Genomic DNA, 22,315 nt, shown 5'->3' on the forward strand with positions numbered 1-22,315 from the left:
TTACAAATAATTTTTATTATACTTTGTTTTTATCTTCCTAAATATTACTAGTAGAAGAAATATTGGAAGACACCAAGAATAATATAATTGGCACTTAGGTTTTCTAAGAATTAATACAACAGAATTTTGGTAGGGGCATTTGGTGTATAGATTTTGAAATTAGAATATTTTAAAAATTGGGGAGTTTGCTGCTTCAGACAAACTTGAATGTATCAAGAATATGAAATATTTGCTTATATGGGATGATTTGATCACTTTAACATCTAGAATTAACCAAAGGATCATTTAGCAACTCAGAGACTCCTTTGTCTATTGTTTGTTTCTTGCCCATGATAAGAAAGGAGATTACACAAGAGTATATAGCAATGCAATGATTTCTTCATCAAGGAGTTGTTGCAGAGTGCTTGGTGAAATGGTAAATTTGCAATTAGTTGTAAACTCTTTATCTTGTAGATTCATTTTGGAGAGTCAGTAGTCCACAGATCAGATTTTGAATAGTTTGATTTAGTCAATCCCTATTATTTCTAGATAATGAACTTGAAGCCCAGAAAAGTAAGATTTAAGTGTGGTCTCATACCTGTCAATTTGCAGAGCTAATTTAGTAAAATCAACATGAGTACAACCAAGTTTAGTGTTGACTTTCAAGTATATCATATTGTATATAGCAGATATTACTGTTCACTGCAATAACTTTTTTTAAGGGGAGGAAGGGGCAAGGGAGGGGGGCATAGGGTTAGTGAGAAATGATGGTGGAATGTGATGGATATTATTATCCAAAGTGCATGTATAAAGACATGAATGGTGTGACTGTACTTTGTGAAGACAAGAGACATGAAAAAAATGTGCTCTATATGTGTGCTATGAATTGAAATGCATTCTGCTGTCATGTATAATAAATTAGAATAAATAAAATAAAAACAAGAAAAATTGAATTATAAAGAACAAACTCAAATATTTGCTTAAAATATTTGTATTAATAAAATTCTTTGATAGCAAAGAATGTTGTTTGTATTTTTTGAATGAAAAATATTATGAAGCTTTATTCATACTGTCACTGTAGAAAATATTACAGTTTATAATTATGTGCTCTAAGGTAAAGGGCAAAAATTAAAATAACTGCCATGATAAGGAGATCAGACGATAATGATTTTAATTTTTATTGTTTTCATGAAATTCACTTTACTTGCTATGTCAACCTTTGAACACTTTTCAGCTTTGAGATTTTTTTCCTTTTTTTCTGTTCTATTAAAATATAATTTACACACAATAAAGACTATTCATTTTGAGAGTACAGTTTGATGATTTTTTAGTAAATGTTTGTAGTCAACTATCATCCAAAGAGACTCAAATGCTATGTTAAGCAAAAAGACATTTATATGAAATCTTAAATAGAAATTCAGGGAATACAGATTCTAGTAAAGACCAGGGTGTGTTTCATTAGGTATAGTGTTAGAGGATTCTTTTGACGATAAAGAGATATTTTAAGTGGGTGACTTAAGTTGCTTGTCAGGAATTTATGACTGGGATAAATTTACTTCTATTGCTCATTGTTCTAGCACAGAGCAGCTCAGAGGATATCATTGTTATTGGGGAAGAGTTCATTTTATACAATTATTAGGATCTTCCTTTTCAGCAAATAATTTTATTTTGGCATATTCAACAAGTTGACAGAGTAGTTGGCATAGCATTATGGGTGTATGGTCACAAAAATGGAGTCATAGGTGTCAACTTTCTTTTAGACAGGCAGCCACCATTACAGTCAAGTTTTTAGAACATTTACATAATTTCTAAAAAGTTCCCTCATGCCTCTTTGTATGATTTCTACCCTTACTCCTGACCTCAGGCAACTGTTTCTGATTCTGTGAATTTTGTCTTTATAAAATTTTATATAAGTGGAATAATGTATTATCCAGGAGTTTGTGACTGCCTTCTTTTACTTGGACATCAAATGTTTTTGAGATTCATTCCCATCATTGCATTTATCTTTTATTTTTTATTGCTGAGCAATATTTCATTATTTGAGTATAGTATTCCTATTCCATTGTTTTCTTTACCTATTCATCAGCTGATGGACATTAGGTTGTTTTATTTTTTGGAAATGCCTAGGAGTAAAATTTCTGGGTCATATGGTAAGGATATTTTTAACTGTATATGAACTTGACAAATATTTTAAAAGGGTTTATACCATTTTTTCATACCAATCAAAATATGAGAGCTTTTTCTAAAAAAAAGTTTCTATATTTATTCAATTTGAAAAAGTAATTACCTGTATACTTATTCTTATGTATAATATTCTTTATAATTTTAGGTCCTGGGTTTTATAATATCCTAAACAAAACTGTCATCACCAATGTCAGCTTAGAGAAAAAAAAGAAAATTGCATTTGGTTCTTCTGTCCCTAGAACCTCGTTCCTGGTTCAGGAAGATGCTTGCACTACTCCTGGGCCTTCTCATTACCAGGTAACATGTTAATAAAAAAATAATATTTTTATATCTAATGTCAAGCCCTTAGTGGTCTCTTAAAATTATGTCTGATAATAGAACTTGTAGATAGGACATTAATTATTATGACTATATTCCATATGTTAAGTAAAGATTGAGCATATTTTAGGAAAATGGCAGAAATAAGAAGATACAAATTTAGATGTATCTAGAGATGACAAATATAACATTTGAAAAAATGTGCACTGGGGATGTGTTCAAGTAAGAATGAGCAGAATGGTGAAGACCTACAAATTCAAACCAAGAAGTGAAGATATTTAATATAAACTGGTGAAAGTGAAGACCTAGGAGCTGCATTTTTTTTTTTTTTTTTGCATTACTAGAGGTTGGACTCAGGAATGCTTTATCATTGAGCTACAACTCTAGTCCTTTTTATTTTGAGACAGGGTCTAAGTTGTCAAGGCTGGCCTCCAGTTGATCTTCCTGCCTCAGCCTCCTGTGTAGTTGGAATTACAAGCATGTGCCAACATGTCTGGCCAGATAGCTGGTTTTAAAATGTTAGATTTTCTAATATGGAAAAGGTTCTGTGTGATATACACCAGTAGATGAGAGTGAAGAGTGATTGTTTCAGATTTCAATGCAGTGGAAGTAATGACTGGATTTTGATTTAGTACAGTTTTAAGATGTATGATATGATTTTTAGATGAGACCACCAGAAACAATAATGAAAACAAAAGAAAACAAACTAGAAAATAGGAATTTTTATGTAGTAGTTTGAAATATGATGTCCCAAATTACTGATACATGAACTATTTTATGTTTTATTATAAAAAAGTTATTTTGTGAGTTTAAATTTTATATTTTTAGATCTTTTTCAGGTTTCTAGCTTTTATTGAAGTTTATTTTTCAGAGATTTATTTTCTATATAAACATCACACCCAAAAATTTGTTTTCTTTTTTTTATTGGTTGTTCAAAACATTACAATGCTCTTGACATATCATATTTCATACATTTGATTCAAGTGGGTTATGAACTCCCATTTTTACCCCAAATACAGATTGCAGAATCACATTGGTTACACATCCACATTTTTACATACTGCCATACTAGTGACTGTTGTATTCTGCTACCTTTCCTATCCTCTACTATCCCCCCTCCCCTCCCCTCCCATCTTCTCTCTCTACCCCATCTGCTGTAATTCAATTCTCTTCCTTGTTCTTTTTTATTTTAGAGAGAGAGAGAGAGAGAGAGAGAGAGAGAGAGAGAGAGAGAGAGAGAGAGAATTTTAATATTTATTTTTTAGTTATCCGCGGACACAACATCTTTGTTTGTATGTGGTGCTGAGGATCGAACCCGGCCCGCACGCATGCCAGGCGAGTGTGCTACCACTTGAGCCACATCCCCAGCCCTCCCTTGTTTTTTTCCCCTTTCCCTTCACAACCTCTTATATATGATTTTGTGTAACAATGAGGGTCTCCTTCCATTTCCATGCAATTGCCCTTCTGTCTCCCTTTCCCTCCCACCTCTCGTCTCTGTTTAATGTTAATCTTTTCCTCATGCTCTTCCTCCCTGCTCTGTTCTTAGTTGATCTCCTTATATCAAAGAAGACATTTGGCGTTTGTTTTTTAGGGATTGGCTAGCTTCACTTAGCATAATCTGCTCTAATGCCATCCATTTCCCTGCAAATTCCATGATTTTGTCATTTTTAGTGCTGCGTAATACTCCATTGAGTATAAATGCCACATTTTTTTTTTTATCCATTCATCTATTGAAGGGCATCTAGGTTGGTTCCACAGTCTAGCTATTGTGAATTGTGCTGCTATGAACATCGATGTAGCAGTATCCCTATAGTACGCTCTTTTAAGGTCTTCAGGGAATAGTCCGAGAAGGGCAATAGCTGGGTCAAATGGTGGTTCCATTCCCAGCTTTCCCAGGAATCTCCATACTGCTTTACAAATTGGCCACACCAGTTTGCAGTCCCACCAGCAATGTACAAGAGTACCCTTTTCCCCACATCCTCGCCAGCACTTGTTGTTGTTTGACTTCATAATGGCTGCCAATCTTACTGGAGTGAGATGGTATCTTAGGGTGGTTTTGATTTGCATTTCTCTGACTGCTAGAGATGGTGAGCATTTTTTCATGTACTTGTTGATTGATTGTATGTCCTCCTCTGAGAAGTGTCTGTTCAGATCCTTGTCCCATTTGTTGATTGGGTAATTTGTTATCTTATTGTTTAGTTTTTTGAGTTCTTTGTATACTCTGGATATTAGGGCTCTATCTGAAGTGTGAGGAGTAAATATTTGTTCCCAGGATGTAGGCTTCCTATTTACCTCTCTTATTGTTTCTCTTGCTGAGAAAAAACTTTTTAGTTTAAGTAAGTCCCATTTGTTTATTCTTATTATTAACTCTTGTGCTATGGGTGTCCTATTAAGGAATTTGGAGCCTGACCCCACAATATGTAGATCGGAGCCAACTTTTTCTTCTATCAGATGCAGAGTCTCTGATTTGATATCAAGCTCTTTGATCCATTTTGAGTTAACTTTTGTGCATGGCGAGAGAAAGGGATTTAGTTTCATTTTGTTGCATATGGATTTCCAGTTTTCCCAGCACCATTTGTTAAAGATGCTACCCTTCCTCCATTGCATGCTTTTAGCCCCTTTATCAAATATAAGAAAGTTGTAATTTTGTGGATTGGTCTCTGTGTCCTCTATTCTGTACCATTGGTCCACCCGCCTGTTTTGGTACCAGTACCATGCTGTTTTTGTTACTATTGCTCTGTAGTATAGTTTGAAATCTGGTATCGCTATACTGCCTGATTCACACTTCCTGCTTAGAATTGCTTTTGCTATTCTGGGTCTTTTGTTTTTCCATATGAATTTCATGATTGCTTTATCTATTTCAACAAGAAATGCCCTTGGGATTTTGATTGGCATTGCATTAAACCTATAGAGAACTTTGTGTAATATCGCCATTTTGATGATGTTAGTTCTGCCTATCCATGAACAGGGTATATTTTTCCATCTTCTAAGATCTTCTTCTATTTCTCTCTTTAGGGTTTTCCATAAAAATATCTATTTTTATTGTTTTTATAAGACACAATTCTCTGTATTTTGTTTTCTGCACAATTTTTTTTTGTTGTTGTTCAGAACTACCTTTTCAAGGATGATTATATACCAAATATCTTTCAAGGATTTAGTATCTCTCTCCCAAGCAAAGAATATTGTTCTTACCCATTATAAAAGATATTTTTTTGTAATGCTGGGTGGGGATTGAACTGAGGGCCTTGTTCATGTGAGGCAAGCACTCTACCAACTGAGTCATATCCCTAGTCCCATAGGTATCCATTTTTACCATCTATCTTGCCTTCATTAGGGTTTGAGGGTAAGGAGGACTGTCTAAGTATGCTGATGGTCATGCAGTTTGTCATGCTATGAGTGAAAGTGAAGACCTAGGAGCTGCCTTTGTCTTTGACTAAACAGTTTGGTATCTTCTGCCAGCACCCATAAAACTGGAAGTATTTTATAATTTGAGGTAGGGTGAAAATTTCTTGACATCTGTAGACATTAATCTTTTCATTTTTAACTTAATTTCATTAATTTATTTATATGTGGTGCTGAGAATCAAACCTAGGGCCTCACACATGTTAGGCAAGTGCTCTACCACTGAGCCACAACCCCATCCCCTAGACAGTAATCTTTAGACATTTTTCTTTTATTATTTTTTGTCCTATAGGACCAGTAATATATCTGACAGCTTCTTCAAAACAACTCTTTGGTTTCTGAGTGTTTAATTTATTTTCTATGAAACTTTCCAGTTTATTATTGAGATGATAAAATAAGAACAATTTTAACATGCCTACATATAATCAAAGTATTTATTCAGATTGCTAGATTTTGTAGATTCTTGACTCTTAATTTTGAACTTCTTTTTTTATCAATCTTTGATGTCTTTTATTTAACATTTATAGTTCAGTTTGACATATATACACATACATATGTCAAACTGAACTATAAATTCATATATATAAATGTACATATAAATGAATACATATACAGTAGATATATAAATTGTGATAGAAAACACATAATATTAAATTTACCATATTAACAATTTTAAATGCTTGTATAGGTGAATTTTAAATACATAATGTTAGTCATTTTGGGGACATTTTTTGCCATGTTTTGTGTAAAATGTACTAATTATTCATTATTTTTAGTAATTGGACATAAAAATAATTATTAAATTATAAGCTGAAACAAATGAAAAAAGAACCCTTTATTTATAGTAAAATAGAGATCATAATAGTATATACCTCAAAATTTTATTGTGAATACTAAATAAACCATATAAAACACTTCACATATAAAACACTTTGAATAACTTTTAGTGCATAGTAAGGACTCAAGTTCTTCTGGTTTTTACATGTTTAAATAATTTTTAGCAATAGTATTCACTACATGGATGTACCACTTTTTCTTTATCTAGTCACACTGAGCAGTATTTGAACTGTTTCCAGCTTTTGACTACTATGAATAAAGCTCCTATGAACACTCACATACATGTTAATATAGGAAAACAGGGTTCATTTCTCTGGGATAAGTATATAGGAGTGGGACTGCTGGGATATATCATAAGTGTATGTTTAATTTTATAAGAAACTGTCAAACCTAAGAAGCAACTAAACTGTTTTGGAGGCAGTAACATTTTACATTCCCACCAACTATGTTAAAGTGATCCACTTTTTGTGCATCCTTAGCATTTTAATTACTGCAATGTTTCACTTATTGTTTTCCATTTTTTAACTTGTAAATGGATACAATGTCTTTATTTTTATTTATTTATTTATTTATTTATTTAATATGGTGCTGAGTATCGAGCCCAGGGCCTAATGCATGTGAGGCAAGTGCTCTACCACTGAGCTACAACCCCAGCCCTCATTTATTCTTTTTTTTAATTTATTTTTTTAGTTGTAGTTGTACACAATACCTTTATTCCATTCATTTATTTTTATGTGGTGCTGAGGATCGAACTCAGGGTCCCATGCATGCTAGGCAAGCCCTCTACTGCTGAGCCACAATCCCAGCCCACATTTATTGTTTTTTTAATATTATGTTTTAAATGTCTGTATTAGTGCTTTATAATTGTACATAATCATGAGGTTCTTTGTGATATAATCATATGTGCATACAACATAATTTGTTCTATTTTAGTCCCTAGTACTACTTCTTTTCCTTTCTTCTTCCCTCCTCCCATTCCTAGTATTCTACTGATATTCCTTCTATTGGTTATTTTTTAAATTGGTGCTTTATAGATATACATATAGGTGAAATTCACCATGGTACATTCAAATATTTATCTAGCATAATTTGCTCAAATTCATTCTGCATTTCCTTCCTTTTCCTCTCTCTCCTCACTCTTCTCAATCCCCTTATATTTCACTAATCTTCCTTCTATTTTCATAAGTTCATCCCCTTTTCTCCCCCCCCCTTATTTTGCTGTAGCTTCTGCATATGAGAGAAGACATTCAACTCTTGACAAAACTGAGTCTGTCTTATTTCACTTGACATGATGTTCTCCAGTTCCATCAATTTATCAGCAAATGCAATAATTTTATTCTTCTTTATGGCTGAGTGAAACTCCTTTGAATATACATACCACATTTTCTTTATCTGTTCATCTGTTTACAGGCACCTAAATTGATTCCATATTGTGGCTACTGTGAATTGTGCTGCTACAAAAATTGATGTACTTATATCACTATAATTTTCTGACTTTAGGAACTAAATACCAAGGAGTGGGATAACTGGGTCATATTGGAATTCTCTTCCTTGTCTTTTGAGGAATTTTAGTACTGCTTTCCAAAGTTGTTGTACTAATTTTCAGTCCCACCACCAATGTGTGAGTGGACCCTTTCCTCCATTTCCTCACCCATTTATTATTATTTGTATTCCTGATAATTGCCATTCTGAGTGGAGTAAGATGAAATTTCAGTATAGTTTTGATTTGTAGTTCCCTGATTTCTAGGGATATTAAACATTTTTTCATATATTTATTGGCCATTGTATTTCATCTTTTGAGAAATGACTATTTAGTTCTTTTGCCCATTTATTGATTGGGTTATTTGAATTTTTGATGTTAAGTTGTTTGAATTCTTTGTATATTCTAGCCATCAATCCAGTGTCAGAGGGCAGCTGGCAAAGATTTTCTTTCATTCTGTAGGCTCTCTTTATGTTTCCTTTGCTGTGCAGAAGTTTTTAATTTGATGCTGTGCCATTCATTGATTCTTGGTTTCATTTTTTTAGCACTAGGGATCTGGTTAAGAAAGTCAGTTCCAATGCCAATATGTTGTAATGTTGAGCCTATGTTTTCTTCCAACATATGCTAAGTTTCTGGTCTAAATAAGAGGTTTTTGATCCACTTTGACTTGATTTTTGTGCAAGGCCAAAGACAGGGATGTAGCTTCATTCTTCTACTTATGGATATGTACTTTCCTAATACCATTTGTTAAAAAGTATATCTTCTGTAATGTATGTTTTTGCACCCTTTTCAAGTATCAGATGACTGCCTGTATATAAACGGGTTTCTTTCTGTGTCTTTTGTTCTAATTCACTGGTCTTTATGTCTATTTCGGTGCTATTATCATGCTGCTTTTTGTTACTGTAGCTTTGTAGTATTTGGCATCCAGTATTGTGATGCCTATTTTTATTGAAGTACCTATAGTTGTAACTCAGACTCTGGTAGATTACAGAAAATTTGACAAACTTTATAGTCAAGAGTGAAAGATCATAAACATGTCTAAATTTAAAAAATTCAGTCTGATATCTTTGTGTTTAGTTGTAATATTAATCCATTTATGCTTAATTTGATTATTTTTTATTAGTATTGTATATACACAGACACCTCCCCTCACCCCATATTAAGGAGATACCATATAGGCCAGTTTATTTTGACATACTGCTCTAGAAATTTATTTTGTTCTATTATGGCTACCTCTATTACATTTTTAGTTATGCATTGTTTTACTATTTTTAATGCTTGTCATTAAACTATGAGGCATCCTTTAATTACTGCAGTTCGATGAAAAGGATAAGTTTTACCACTTCCTCAATAATGCTTAGAACATTTTAACTCCATTTTCCTATATCCTGTTTTTGTTTAATTATTGTCATACATTTTAAATTTATATTTTAAAAGCCATTTGAATATTATTGTTTTGTTTTCATTTATATGTATCCACATGTTTACACTTTGTGTTGTGCTTCATTGTTTTCTGCATTTCCATGTTTTAATGTGGAATCATTGATCTTCTGTCTGAAAACTCCCTATACTGTTGGTTCAGGTCTGCTGTTGCTGAATTATTGTTAAGTTTGGTTTGTATGACAATGTCATTATTTTGCAATTTTTGAATGATTTTCTTTGATATAGACTTTTTAGGTAATTTCTTCCAGCCCTTTAATGGTGTCATTCCATTTTTTTTTTGGCTTTTATTTCCATTGAGAAGTAAATTATTGGGTATAATTTTCTTCTCTGAAAGAAATTGACTTTTGTTTTTGATCTTTGTCTTTGATATGTTTTATTTTTAATACATTTACCTGATGTTTACAGACACTTTAAGTCTCTGGGTTGATGTCTTTTATCAGTTTGGAAGAATTCTTGACTGTTACTTCATACTTTTTTGTCTTATTCTTTGTTACTGTCTTTCTGTATATGTTAGACCTACACAGCATGCCCCAAACATATCTTAGAATGACTCTGTATTAAGCCTTCTTTTTCCTCTTCATGCTTTGGTTTAGATATTTTCTACAGGATTAGCTTTCAATTTACTAATCTTTTATTCAACTGTGTTTCAGCTGCTGTTTAGTCACTCTATTGAATTTTAATCTCAGATAGTCTATTTTTTAGTTCTAGCATTATTTATTAATGGGTTCAATTCTCAGGTAAAATTCTCCATGTTTTTAACAAGTCTTTTTATCTATTTTCCCTTTGTTTTGTTGAACACAGATTAATCATAGTTATTTAAAAATTATATATATATACACATATATATGTGTGTGTGTGTGTGTGTGTGTGTGTGTGTGTGTATATATATATATATATATATATATATATATATATATATACCAGGATTGAACCCAGAGGTGCTTAATTACTGAGCCACATCCCAAACACTTTTTATTTTATGTTTTTTATTTTGAGACAGGATCTCCTTGCTTCGTGTCTTGCTAAGTTGCTGAGGTTGGCTTTGATCTTGTGATCCTCCTGCCTCAGGCTCCCAAACTGATGGGATTATAGGCATGTGCCTCCATGCCTGCGCAATCATAGTTATTTTAAAGTCCTTGTTTAGTATTATAGCTGTGTCACCTTATTGGTTTATTGTTGTATTCTGTTAATTGTTTTCTGTTGATATTTAATCATACATTATAACTTTTGGAATGCCCTGTACTTTTTAATATAATGACATGTATTATGTATAAAACATAGTCCAGATTCTAAATTGTGTTTTTATCTATTCAATAGGCTTTATGCTTTCCTCTGTAAGGCATATAAGGGTGAGAGATCAGCTTAATACATGTGTAGTATTGATTACATTTTTGCAAGTGCTTTGTTTACCTCTGGTTGTTTCATTTTCTTAAGTATAATCCCTCTGGGACCTCCAAGGTGAACCTGATGTATTTAGGACCCTTCTTTCTGGCAGGTCCTGAACTACATCTTGGATGCTTTTGTGTTTCAGTATTTTGGCTTACATTTTTAACTTTGCCCTGCTTTTACCTCTCACAGATATTCTGATGAGAAAACAGACCAGGTGTTTTTAGGTACTTCAAGTCTGCAATTTTGTCATTTTGTCCCAATAAAAGACAATAAGATAATTTCTCAGTTCCTTAGCAGCAGTAGCCTTGTGCTAGGCCTAAGCCCAGATTCCTATTGTATTATCTAGTATATTATCAGCAAATGCTCCAGTGAGAAAGCACCTGCTGGTTGACGGTTCACCACTCAGAGGCTCTACCCTTTTTAGAATTTTAGCCCTCTGATCTGTGTTACTTCTATAACTCTATGAGGCCTTTCAAAATAAGACTTTGTTATATTTTATCTGGATTAATTTTAAATTGTTCATGGTTGGAAATGTGGTGTGCTACAAACTACTTATTCCCTTTAAAATCAAAATCATCCAAAGAGGAATTCACTTATTATTATTTAAGCTTGGATACTTCTACTCCTTAAATAGTAAAAATTGCAGAATGCTTTAGAAATTTCTTATAGCATAACTTCTAGTATCACATACATGACATTGATAAAAAATTATTTTTCAATTGAAAAAATTTAAAAGCTACACAATAATGATACTAGCTTATATATTCTTTATTTGAAGGCGTTTGCATTTTTAAAAGATGTGACTGTGATTGTTCTGTTTTCTTTTGAGTGACTACATAGAAATACCATGAAAAAACGAGTGGAAAATTTACATTTTAGCATTTACGCTAAAGAACTGATAGTGTCACAGTTATAGTATATGGGGATGGACTTTTTTCCCCCCCTGTATTAATGTTAAAAATGTGAAAAGTGGAAGAGAGAAACCTCTAACTATTTTCTACTATGTGTCAAAATCTGAAATATTAAAGATGAATAAAAAAGTATGAATACACAAAAACATTGTGAATATACAAAAACAAATATGAGAATGGAAAATAAATCCTATCCCTTTTGTATAAACAAATAATGTTGTTACTATTATACAGTTTAAATTATTAAATGAATGCAAATGAATAAATTATGGTAAGTCAGAGAAAGTATAAGATCACAAAGGTTAATTAATTGCTAATTAAAGTTTTAGATTACCAGCTTCCTCTAGCCTATTAATTTATATCTTCAATGCCTATGAGGGATTATGATATTTAAGAGCATTGATTACTTTGCATAGGAAATGTATTAATACATTACCACATAATTTAGTTGTAGCTAATACATTTTATTTTACGTATTAATAATAAATCATTAACAGATAATACTACATGATTGTATAAATACATTATACTCATATATTATTGAGATTAAAACCCTCTGGTTGTAAAATGGAACAAGAATTGATGTCTGAATTAGATATCAGAATATATCTAGAAATTCACCCCTAATATTTTTAAATAATGTATACACATCCATCATACTTACCTACAGGTTCATATAATCAACTGTTTCCATTGTAATATTTCACTGAATTAAATCTTTTTAAATTCTATATCCTCTTTAAAATTATAGTTTTTTATGAGTATATGTCTATTTCTATTTAGTCACAAAGCATTATTGATGATCTTCTTTGCAAACAATTTTTAGAGTGCTACATATATTGATAAAAATAAATGGTATACTAGTTTTAACCACTTCTTTCAACATGTCTTTTTGAATTCATAGGTTTGTGGACTTTTTGATGCATTACCTAACTTGACTAGCCAATATGCTGCCTTCTTATCAAGAACAGAAAGAACTACTAAAGTATTAGATATGGTAAGCAGACTTTTATAATTAAACTTATTTGTAATATAATAAACAAGGAGGAGACTGCATAACATAAATATTATATTATGAATTGATAGAGGTACCTGATCACCTGTTGTGAAATCTTTGCTAACCTGATAATTCCATATTTTTAAAATTGAACAAAATTCTTGAAACTCAGTCAGAGTACATTGTTTTTCTATGAGGGAATCACTTGTAGTTGAGGTCTTACCAGAAATGTCTTCTTTGATATAGTGAGAGCAACTAAGAACAGAGCAGGGAGGAAGAGCAGGAAGAAAAGATTAACATTAATCAGAGACATGAGGTGGGAGGGAAAGGGAGAGAAAAGGGAAATTGCATGGAAATAGAGGGAGACCCTCAATGTTATACAAAATTACATATAAGAAGTTGTGAGGGGAATGGGAATATAAACAAGGAGGGAAATGAATTACAGTAGATGGGGGTAGAGAGAGAAGATAGGAGAGGAGGGGAGGGGAGGGGGGATAGTAGAGGATAGGAAAGGTAGCAGAATACAACAGTTACTAATAGGGCATTATGTAAAAATGTGGATGTGTAACCGATGTGATTCTGCAATCTGTATTTGGGGTAAAAATGGGAGTTCATAATCCACTTGAATCTAATATATGTAATATAAGATGTCAAGAGCTTTGTAATATTTTGAACAACCAATAAAAAAAAGAAATTTTATTCTTAGAATAGATGTGAAAGTTGAACTTAAGTGTGTTGAATATGGAATAGAAAGTTTCGCTTTAGGTTCTACTCAGTTTACCCATAGTATAATTTATTTCCCTCTTCAGTTTAAATTCATCTTGAACCCTAAACCTCTTCAGTTATTTTTCACTCCTGTTAACTACATTATAAACTCTGTTTATATGATTTTTTAAACTGAAGTATCATTATTTTACAAATAGTTAAAATTGAGTAGATTGAAAATTATAAAGCAGACTAAATTTAAAAATGAATAATGACTATTTCAGATTGAATTTGCAAGAAGATCAAGGTAAAATTTATAGTTAAAAAGTTATATCCACAGATAATGCTACTATAGTTTGAATGTTTACCTCATTATCCCTAATTCATATGTTGAAATTAATACCCAAGGTGATAGTATTAGGAGGTAAGACCTTCTGGGAAGTAATTAGATCATGAGGACAGATCTCTTTCAAATAGGATTAGTGGCCTTCTGAAATAGGCCCAAGGGAGCTGCTCCGTGTGAGGTCATAGGGAAAAGGAAGGAGACACTGAATCTGCTTGTTCTTTGATCTTAAACTTTCTAGCCTCCAGAACTATGAGAAATAAATTTTTGTCATTAATAAGCTACCTAGTTTATGTTATTTCATTATAGTGGCCAAAACAAATTAAGACAAATGTCACAGTTTAGTCCTGTATTTATAAAGTACCAGACTATCTTTACAAGATATTATTAATAACAAATGATCAAGACAGGATCATTAAACAGAGTTTAAAATGCAGCTAAACATCTATATCAGAGCATTGCTTAGTAAAATAAATACTGCTAAATGAGACAATGCCAAGAATTTATTTATAATGTTTTTAATAGTAAAATCAGCAGTATGAAATCAGGGTGCACTGATTTAAGAAAATGATAAATGTACTGCTAATTAATATAACTATATGAAATGTAAGGGATTAGATTAATTTAGTGAGGCATTCAGGAATGGATTTGTTTTTTTATGAGGCACTAACTAACTGAATTTGAGATAGGGTCAAAATTAGTATCAGATTCTATGAGTCTTTTTTTTTTTTTTTGCTTTGTTTATTTTGTAGCTCTTAATTCAAAAGACAGATTAAAATCATCTAGCAGTCTTTCTTTCTTTCCTTCCTTCCTTCCTTTCCCCTTCCTTCCTTCCTTCCTTCCTTCCTTCCTTCCTTCCTTCCTTCCTTCCTTCCTTCCTTTTTTTCCTTGGGATTGAATCCAGGGGCACTTAACTGAGCCACATCCCCAGTCCTTCTTTTTTTTGTTTGTTTAATTTTAGCCTGGTGCAGTGGTACATGCCTTTAATTCCAGTGGCTTGGGCTGAGAAAGGAGGATCACAAGTTCAAAGCCAGCCTCAGCAATAGCAAGGCACGAAGCAACTCAGGGAAACCTTGTTTCTAAATAAAAATACAAAATAGGGCTGAGACCAGTGGCTGAGTGCCCCCAAGTTCAATCCCCAGCAGCCACCTCTAAATAAAAATAAAATAAATTTTTATTTAGAGACAGGGTCTTGCTATGTTGCTTAGGGCCTTCTAAATTGCTAAGGCTGGCTTTGTATTTGTGATCCTCCTACTTAGCCTCTCCCGCTGCTGGATTACAGGCATGTGCCACTGCTCTTGGCATCTAGCAATATTCTTGACATATAATATTGTTAAATAAGTGTGCTATTTCAGTAAATTATTTTTTCATGCCAGGGAATTTTGGATTTGGTTGTATGTCTGATTTACATATCTCAGGGTCTGTGACATAAATCATTAAGTGCTTTAATACTAATAAAATTATTTTAAATTTGTGAATATTTAGATTACATTCAAAGTCTTTTTTTTAAAAGAGAGAGAGAGAGAAAGAGAGAGAAAATTTTTTTAATATCTATTTTTTAGTTTCGGTGGACACAACATCTTTATTTTATTTGTATGTGGTGCTGAGGATCAAACCCAGCACCCTGCGCATGCCAGGCAAGTGTGCTACTGCATGAGCCAAATCCCCAGCCCTCAAAGTCATTTTTATCATAAAATTATGGGTACTAGGAAAGAAAAATGGAAATCTCTGATGGCATCTAGAGGAGTACATATGTATATTATACTTTATATTTATAGTAGAAAAAGATAGTATAGATTTATTTAAAAGGAAGAGTTGTTCCACCAATTTCTTTGACCTAATTTAAATTTTTTATCTTGCAACTTAATCTGTCTTTGGATATGCAATCTACTTTTTGGTGATCTCTCTCTTTTCACAAAAACATTTGCAATTAAAACTATTGGGTAGGAATCTGATTTCCCAAGAAGCAAAATAGTTTAATCATATAGAAAACCTGGGTTTTTGAATCCCTTCTGCAAATGAAAATGCTATTTGAGTAGGTAAGTGTACATGTAGATGATGAAAAATCCAAATGATGACCTCAAAACAAAATTGAAATAATGTTTCAAATAATGGAATTTTATAAGTTTCATTTAACATGAAACTACTATAAAATTTATGTCCTAGATATTTTAGGTATTCCATATATGTGGATATGTATACTGCAACCTTAAAGGTGGTTATACTATTCAAATTATTAAGTTGTATTTTTATATAAAAACATAAAAATCTCTTTGACCTCTGGTTTAATATGAGCCAATTGGTATACCCCTCTTCCTTTTTAAGGTCCCAATATAATATTTTTTATTTCAAAGAAACTAAAACATAAGCATTAGTTGAATAAAAATCGAAAATATAAAAAATGGAGGATGGATACAAAACAATTATCTATTTATTAGGTGCTCTAGAAGCAGAATGTTGAGAAAATCGTTGGGAGTATTGGATATAAAAACCAATCATCCTAAGTTGAGCAAAGACATTAGTTTGATTTAAGGAGCTCCACAAAATACCAAGGAGAATGAATTTTAAGAGTTATACATTTTTTTCACATTCTTTTACATTTTCAGAAGACCATAAATAAGGAGAATATTCTTGAAGCTTCCACAGAGAAATGTAAATAGGTATCCTACAAATGGAGGACAAATATAAGTAATATCAGCCACTTGCTTAGCAGCATTACCAATAGTTAAGAGCTAGGAGGTAATGGAATATTATTTTCTCAAATTTCTCAGAGGAAATAATTTTTGATGTAGAATTCTCTCTGTGTCCCAAAATGAATCAAGAAATTTTTGACATGCAAGAGCTCAGAATGTTTCATAAGTTTACATCCCCATGTAAAGAATTGCTTTAGCAAAGTAAATAAATACAAATAACAAGAGGACACTGAAGAATGCTGACATAAATACAGAGAATAGAAACTTAGTATTTCCTGTTTGAAATAACAAAAAGTAAAAAAATTAATAAGGAAGGTAGTTCAGCTCATGCTTGAAGTATGCAAGAGGCAGGGATTTGGTAACAGAATATCATTTATTTTTCTCTGTGTTTGGTTATATTATGTGGTTATATAGTGAATAATAATGATAATTTAAATATCTTTTATAATTAAAACAACATAAAATAATCTTGTTTATAATTAAAACAACATATAAAAATCCTAAGAGGTCTTATTATAAAAAAGACTTTAATTATTAGTAATAATAAAAAATAAAATCAAGAGGTTAAGAGGTGGTATGTGTGCCAAATTTCACATTTCATAGTTAACAGATATAAATAAAACCCTGAAAGATCAGTATTACTCCTTATATTAAATTTGTGATGGTAAATACAACAAACACACAAAAAGAAAGGTGGGACATGTCTGTAATCTCAGCTATTCGGGAGGCTAAGGCAGGAGGATTGCAAGTTGGATCCACCCTGAGCAACTTAGTAAGACCTTGTCTCAAAATTAAAACAAGCAAACAAACAAAATAGGCTGGGGATGTGGTTCAGTGTTAGAACACTTGCCTAGTATGCATGGAAGCCCTGGGTTTAATCTCTGATACTGAAAAAGAAAAAGAAACAAAAAGATTCTGTCATTTGTTTAAAGGAATTATTTCCTAGAATGGAACCAGGGAAAGGTTAAAGGTAGATAATTGTTCTGTTTATTTTAAAACACTGAATATGATTTGATTTTTATTTGTGAAGTGAAGATATTTTAAAAGTAAAAAATAGTACTTAAATTATTTAATATGCATTATGATAAACCTATGCTTGTACTGACCAACTCTCTGAAAATAATAAAAATTTCAGATAAAATAAAACAAATTTTTTAAAAAACATATTCATGAATATTTTTGAGTATAGATTTCCACAGTACACAGACTAAAGGCTGAAGGAAGGAGAGTTCCACTAGAGTGGCAAGTAGAATGCTGAAGCGAATTTTCTCCTTAAGGGTGTTTGCCAACCATTTGAGTTTGAGTTAATTTTTATACCTTCAGAAACCTCCTGGAGGTGAGATAAAGCCTAAGATTTTCTCACAGTAGGTAGTCCTAAAGAAAAAATGTTAAAACTAAAGAAAAAAATGTTAAAACTCTAATGGACAAACTACACAGATTAAGAGTAAAATGCAAAAAAAAAAAAAAAAATTACCTTCCCTATATCACCAGAGGATTTAATGGAATATTGCCTGTGAATTTTGGTTTTGAACCTGTGAGAAGGAAATTACCCCTGAGTATATGTCATATTTCACCTTCATTTAATGAGATGAATTATTAGAAACCACAAAACACTTCTATAGACATTAATGAAATTAATTTTATTAATATACATAAGAGCCAGTGCTTTTATAGCGCTTATTCTATGCCAGGTACTATTTCAAATGCATATTAACTCATTTGAGTACCATAATTATGATTATTTTTAAATTTTTTAAAAATACACAACAATAGTGGAATGCATTACACTCATTATTATACATAAACAGCACAATTTTTCATAACTCTGTATATAAAGTATGTTCACACCAAATTATGCCATTATACATATACTCTTTTTTTGCATTACAATTCTTAATACACATATATACCACAATTTTTCCATATCTCTGTATATAAGGTATGTTGACAGCAAATTCAAATCTTCATACATGTATTTTGTATAATGATGACCATCACATTCCATCATCCGTGCTAATCCTCTTCCCCCTCTCTTTCCCTCCCACCCCTCTTCCCTATCTAGAAATAATCTTCCTCCCATGCTCTCCCTCTCTACCCTACTTTGAGTCACCCCCCCTTATATCAGAGAAAACATTCGGCATTTTTTTTTTCAGATTGGAAAACTTCACTTAGCGTTATCTTTTCTAACGCCATCCATTTACCTGCAAATGCCATGATTTTGTTCTTTTTTTAGCGCTGAGTAATATTCCAATGTGTATAAATGCCACATTTTTTTTTTTTTATCCACTGAAGGATATCTAGGTTGGCTCCACAATTTATCTATTGAGGAAATTAAAGCATAGAATTTGAGGCTTAAAGGGCAGAGCCAGCATTCAACTGAGGCAGTGCAGCAATAGAAGCTACTCTTAAGCATATTTTTATGGCATTCCTCTCTGGCTTGAAAAATTTGGCTCAACTAAAATAAATATTATAGTATAATCACTGATTTTTTTTGTAATTTAAAATAAAAAATAAATGAATGTAAAGGTCTTAGACATTTTATAAGTTACAGAACTTTTTTTTTTTTTTCTAAATTGCTGTCATTTAGCAGAAACAGAGAGGATTCAGTATTAGGAATAACATTGTTGAAAGTTAATTTTCTTCCAGTTATTGAGAGATTAAAATTAAGTAATGGCTATGACTTTAAAGGGGAAGTCATTGGAAGACTTTGATATACTTTCTTAGGTTAATTAAGGGTTCATAAAAGGCCATCATTTGGCTAGTGCCAACTGGTATCTAAACATATTACAAAAAATTGTGCTTTCTATTGAGTTTTTTATTTGGTTTATTGTTTCCTTCATTTCAAGGATTTCTGACTGGATTTTTTTTGGAGTCTCTCTTTCTTGAAGTAATCTTTTGGTACCTGTATTTGCTGTCTTATCTCTTTGTTGGAGTGATCAATTTTTGCCTGTATTCGCTCTTTTAGGTCATTCTTTAATTTGCAGATCATTTTGATTATGAATCTTCTGAACTCCTTTTCTGACATTTCATCAACTTTACTGTCCATGGGTTCTATTATTGTAGTATCCTTGTTGGTTTGGGGCACTTTCCTCCCTTGTTTTTTTCATGTTGTCTATGTGTCTTCCTTTCTTGCAGTGTTGATCTTTGGTATTACACTTTCTTATAATATCTGTGTAGATTGTCTGTATCTCACCTTGATGTTGGGCTTCCAGACTCTGCTGATGTTCCTCCATCTATGCTACTGCAACTAAAGGTGGTGGCAGCAATAGCCAAGGTAACTCTAGATATTAGTGGATGTGCTCCAAGATGAATGCAATATCTTACAGGATAGGGCTGAAAGGGTGGACCTTACACTGTTCTGGGGATGCCTGCTCTGAGATGCAGCTGCTTCTAGGCCATGTCTGTTGTCAAAAGGTAGGGGCTACTGCATGGGGAAGGCTATGGCGATGTCTGCAGTGTCCCAAGATGGAAGCGGGTTAGGCTTGGGCTCCCAGGTGGTGGGGGAGTGGCGGACTTGAGCATACCCTGAGCCTGTATCCTGCTTATGTCAGTGTGGGCTGGGCCTGAGCTCCCAAGGTGGTCTGTTGATCAGAAGAGGCAGTCCTGTGCCTGAGCATGAGCTCTGGTGGGTGTCTGCCGGTTGTAGGATGGACCCGGGCCTACTGTTGAGGCTCCTGTCTTATAGATTGGGATAGTAATGTCAGAAATGCAAAGGAATGGAAAGAAAACATTTTCAGTTTTGATTTTGGAAATCTTGATGCCATTGCAGAGATGGGAGTTTTGGGTGTGTGTGTGTGTGTGAGATATTGGACCTTTATGTAAAGAGTAGAAAGGGTTTTCTAATTTCCAAAAGTTTTCTTTCATATTCTCAAACTAGAGTTTGTCTAAAAATTCCAACTTCTGTGTTAAATTATCTATTTCTGAAAAGTGAACAAACTCAAACACTTAGTGTCACACAACAAAAAGATATTTACTATTTACTCAAGTTTGCAGATCAACAGGAGACTCTCATTATATTAGGTTGCAGCTTTGCTATGGAAGTTCTGCTTCATATTGCTCTTTGACTGGGTGGGCTCTTGAGACTAGCAGGATAACTGAGACATGTTCTTCTCACGGTAATGGCAGAAAACAACAGCTTTACTATAAGAAAGAAAGTAGGGAAATTTCACAATAGAGGAAGTCTCCTGTCACACTGAAAGAAAGTCATTCCTGAACTGAAAAGACAGTGATGGAGGGGGCAGAAGAATAAGGGCTTTTGAGATCTAAGTATGAGGACTGGTGCATTTTCTCCTACCTTGTGGGCAACTCTGGTTAAGATTGAGGCTTTGGTGGTAGTGGTAGCTATAATCAGAGACTCTGGTGTAGAAATCCTAAGAATTTCTATAGTATCCCTCCATTTCATATGATGTATGAACTCCATTTCATATTTGACAGTCTAGGAGAATATTAGAGTAATATCCTCCTTCCCTCATAATGATGACTCCTACAGATAGAAATGCTATAATGGTAATTTTAGGCAGAGAGGGCCTGTATCAGTCAGGGAATAGTTATAAGACAGAACTTTAGAAGTTATTTGAGATAAAGTAATATAGGGAGTGATAGATAGAGAACTGAAAAGGCAAAGAGGAACCACTAAGATATCAAGGAGACAGTAACCAGAAGATAGTGCCATTGCTAGGCTTTGGGGGAGCCAAAGGAATAGGTTAGAATTATGAAAGCTTGGAGAGAATTTATGGAGGTGAGATTTGCAGTTAAGGCTTCTGAAGAGGGGTCACAGCTTGTAATAGTGTCTCAGGAGCTCAAAATAAAGACCCCCTGGGCAGATTGTTAGGATCTTGAGGACAGTGCAAATATATTAGGAATGATTTCAGTTGAATTGTAAGAATCCAAGTTACTCTGTTTAAAAACTACATTCTATTGCTCTCTTTCTTCCATTATACCTTCTTGCTAGTATGTTTACGTATAATTATTTGATTTTGGCATAGTTTTTAAAGTTTCCTTTACTGCTTGGTTAGTTTGTTGGTATCTTATATATCTATTCTTTGGTGGAGAACATATTACAAAAAGTTTTGTTACTGTCTGATTGTTAATGCAAGTAAAGGATTTTAGGTAAACAATTTTTTACATTGAAGAGTAAATTGGCCTGCATTTCCATTATACTTTAAAGCCTATAAATTTTTCATTTAATTATCTAACTTTATTAGTTCAGAAAATAACTTTGATGAGCAAACAACAAGAAAAATTGTTGGTGGTTGGTCTGTTCATCAAGGAGAAATAGTATGAAGACAATTGAGGGGCAGGATACACTGGGATAAATCAGATTCTAACAGCATAATATTCAAATGGGCATTATTGGCCATTCAGTAGATAAATAGATTGTGAAAAGAATGAAATTCTTTCCTAGGTTAGTGATCTGAACTGTATTTTTAGTTATTTTTATCCTACGTGAATTTCAGAAATAAATAATTTTCATAAAGAAATGGTTATATTCTTAGCCCTTGGTTGATAAAAACCTTTATAGTTTCATGTTTTTTTTGTTGTTGTTGTTATTGTTTGTTTCATGCCAGGGATTGAATCCAGGGTTGCTTAATCACTGAGCCACATCCCCAGCCTTTTTTATTTTTATTTTGAGAC

General features: G+C 32.7%; 1 protein-coding gene across 1 annotated transcript in view; it reads left to right on the forward strand.

The window, feature by feature from the left end:
* Stpg2 (sperm tail PG-rich repeat containing 2) overlaps positions 1-22,315 on the forward strand; it is a 521,628-nt gene that overhangs the window by 135,617 nt on the left and 363,696 nt on the right. Inside the window, exons 9-10 of the mRNA XM_076864073.1 lie at positions 2,309-2,460; positions 12,848-12,940. Coding sequence (XP_076720188.1) covers positions 2,309-2,460; positions 12,848-12,940 — 245 coding nt within the window. The remainder of the gene's footprint in view (positions 1-2,308; positions 2,461-12,847; positions 12,941-22,315) is intronic.

Source organism: Callospermophilus lateralis, chromosome 8, assembly GCF_048772815.1.
Source record: "Callospermophilus lateralis isolate mCalLat2 chromosome 8, mCalLat2.hap1, whole genome shotgun sequence".
Lineage (NCBI taxonomy): Eukaryota > Metazoa > Chordata > Mammalia > Rodentia > Sciuridae > Callospermophilus > Callospermophilus lateralis.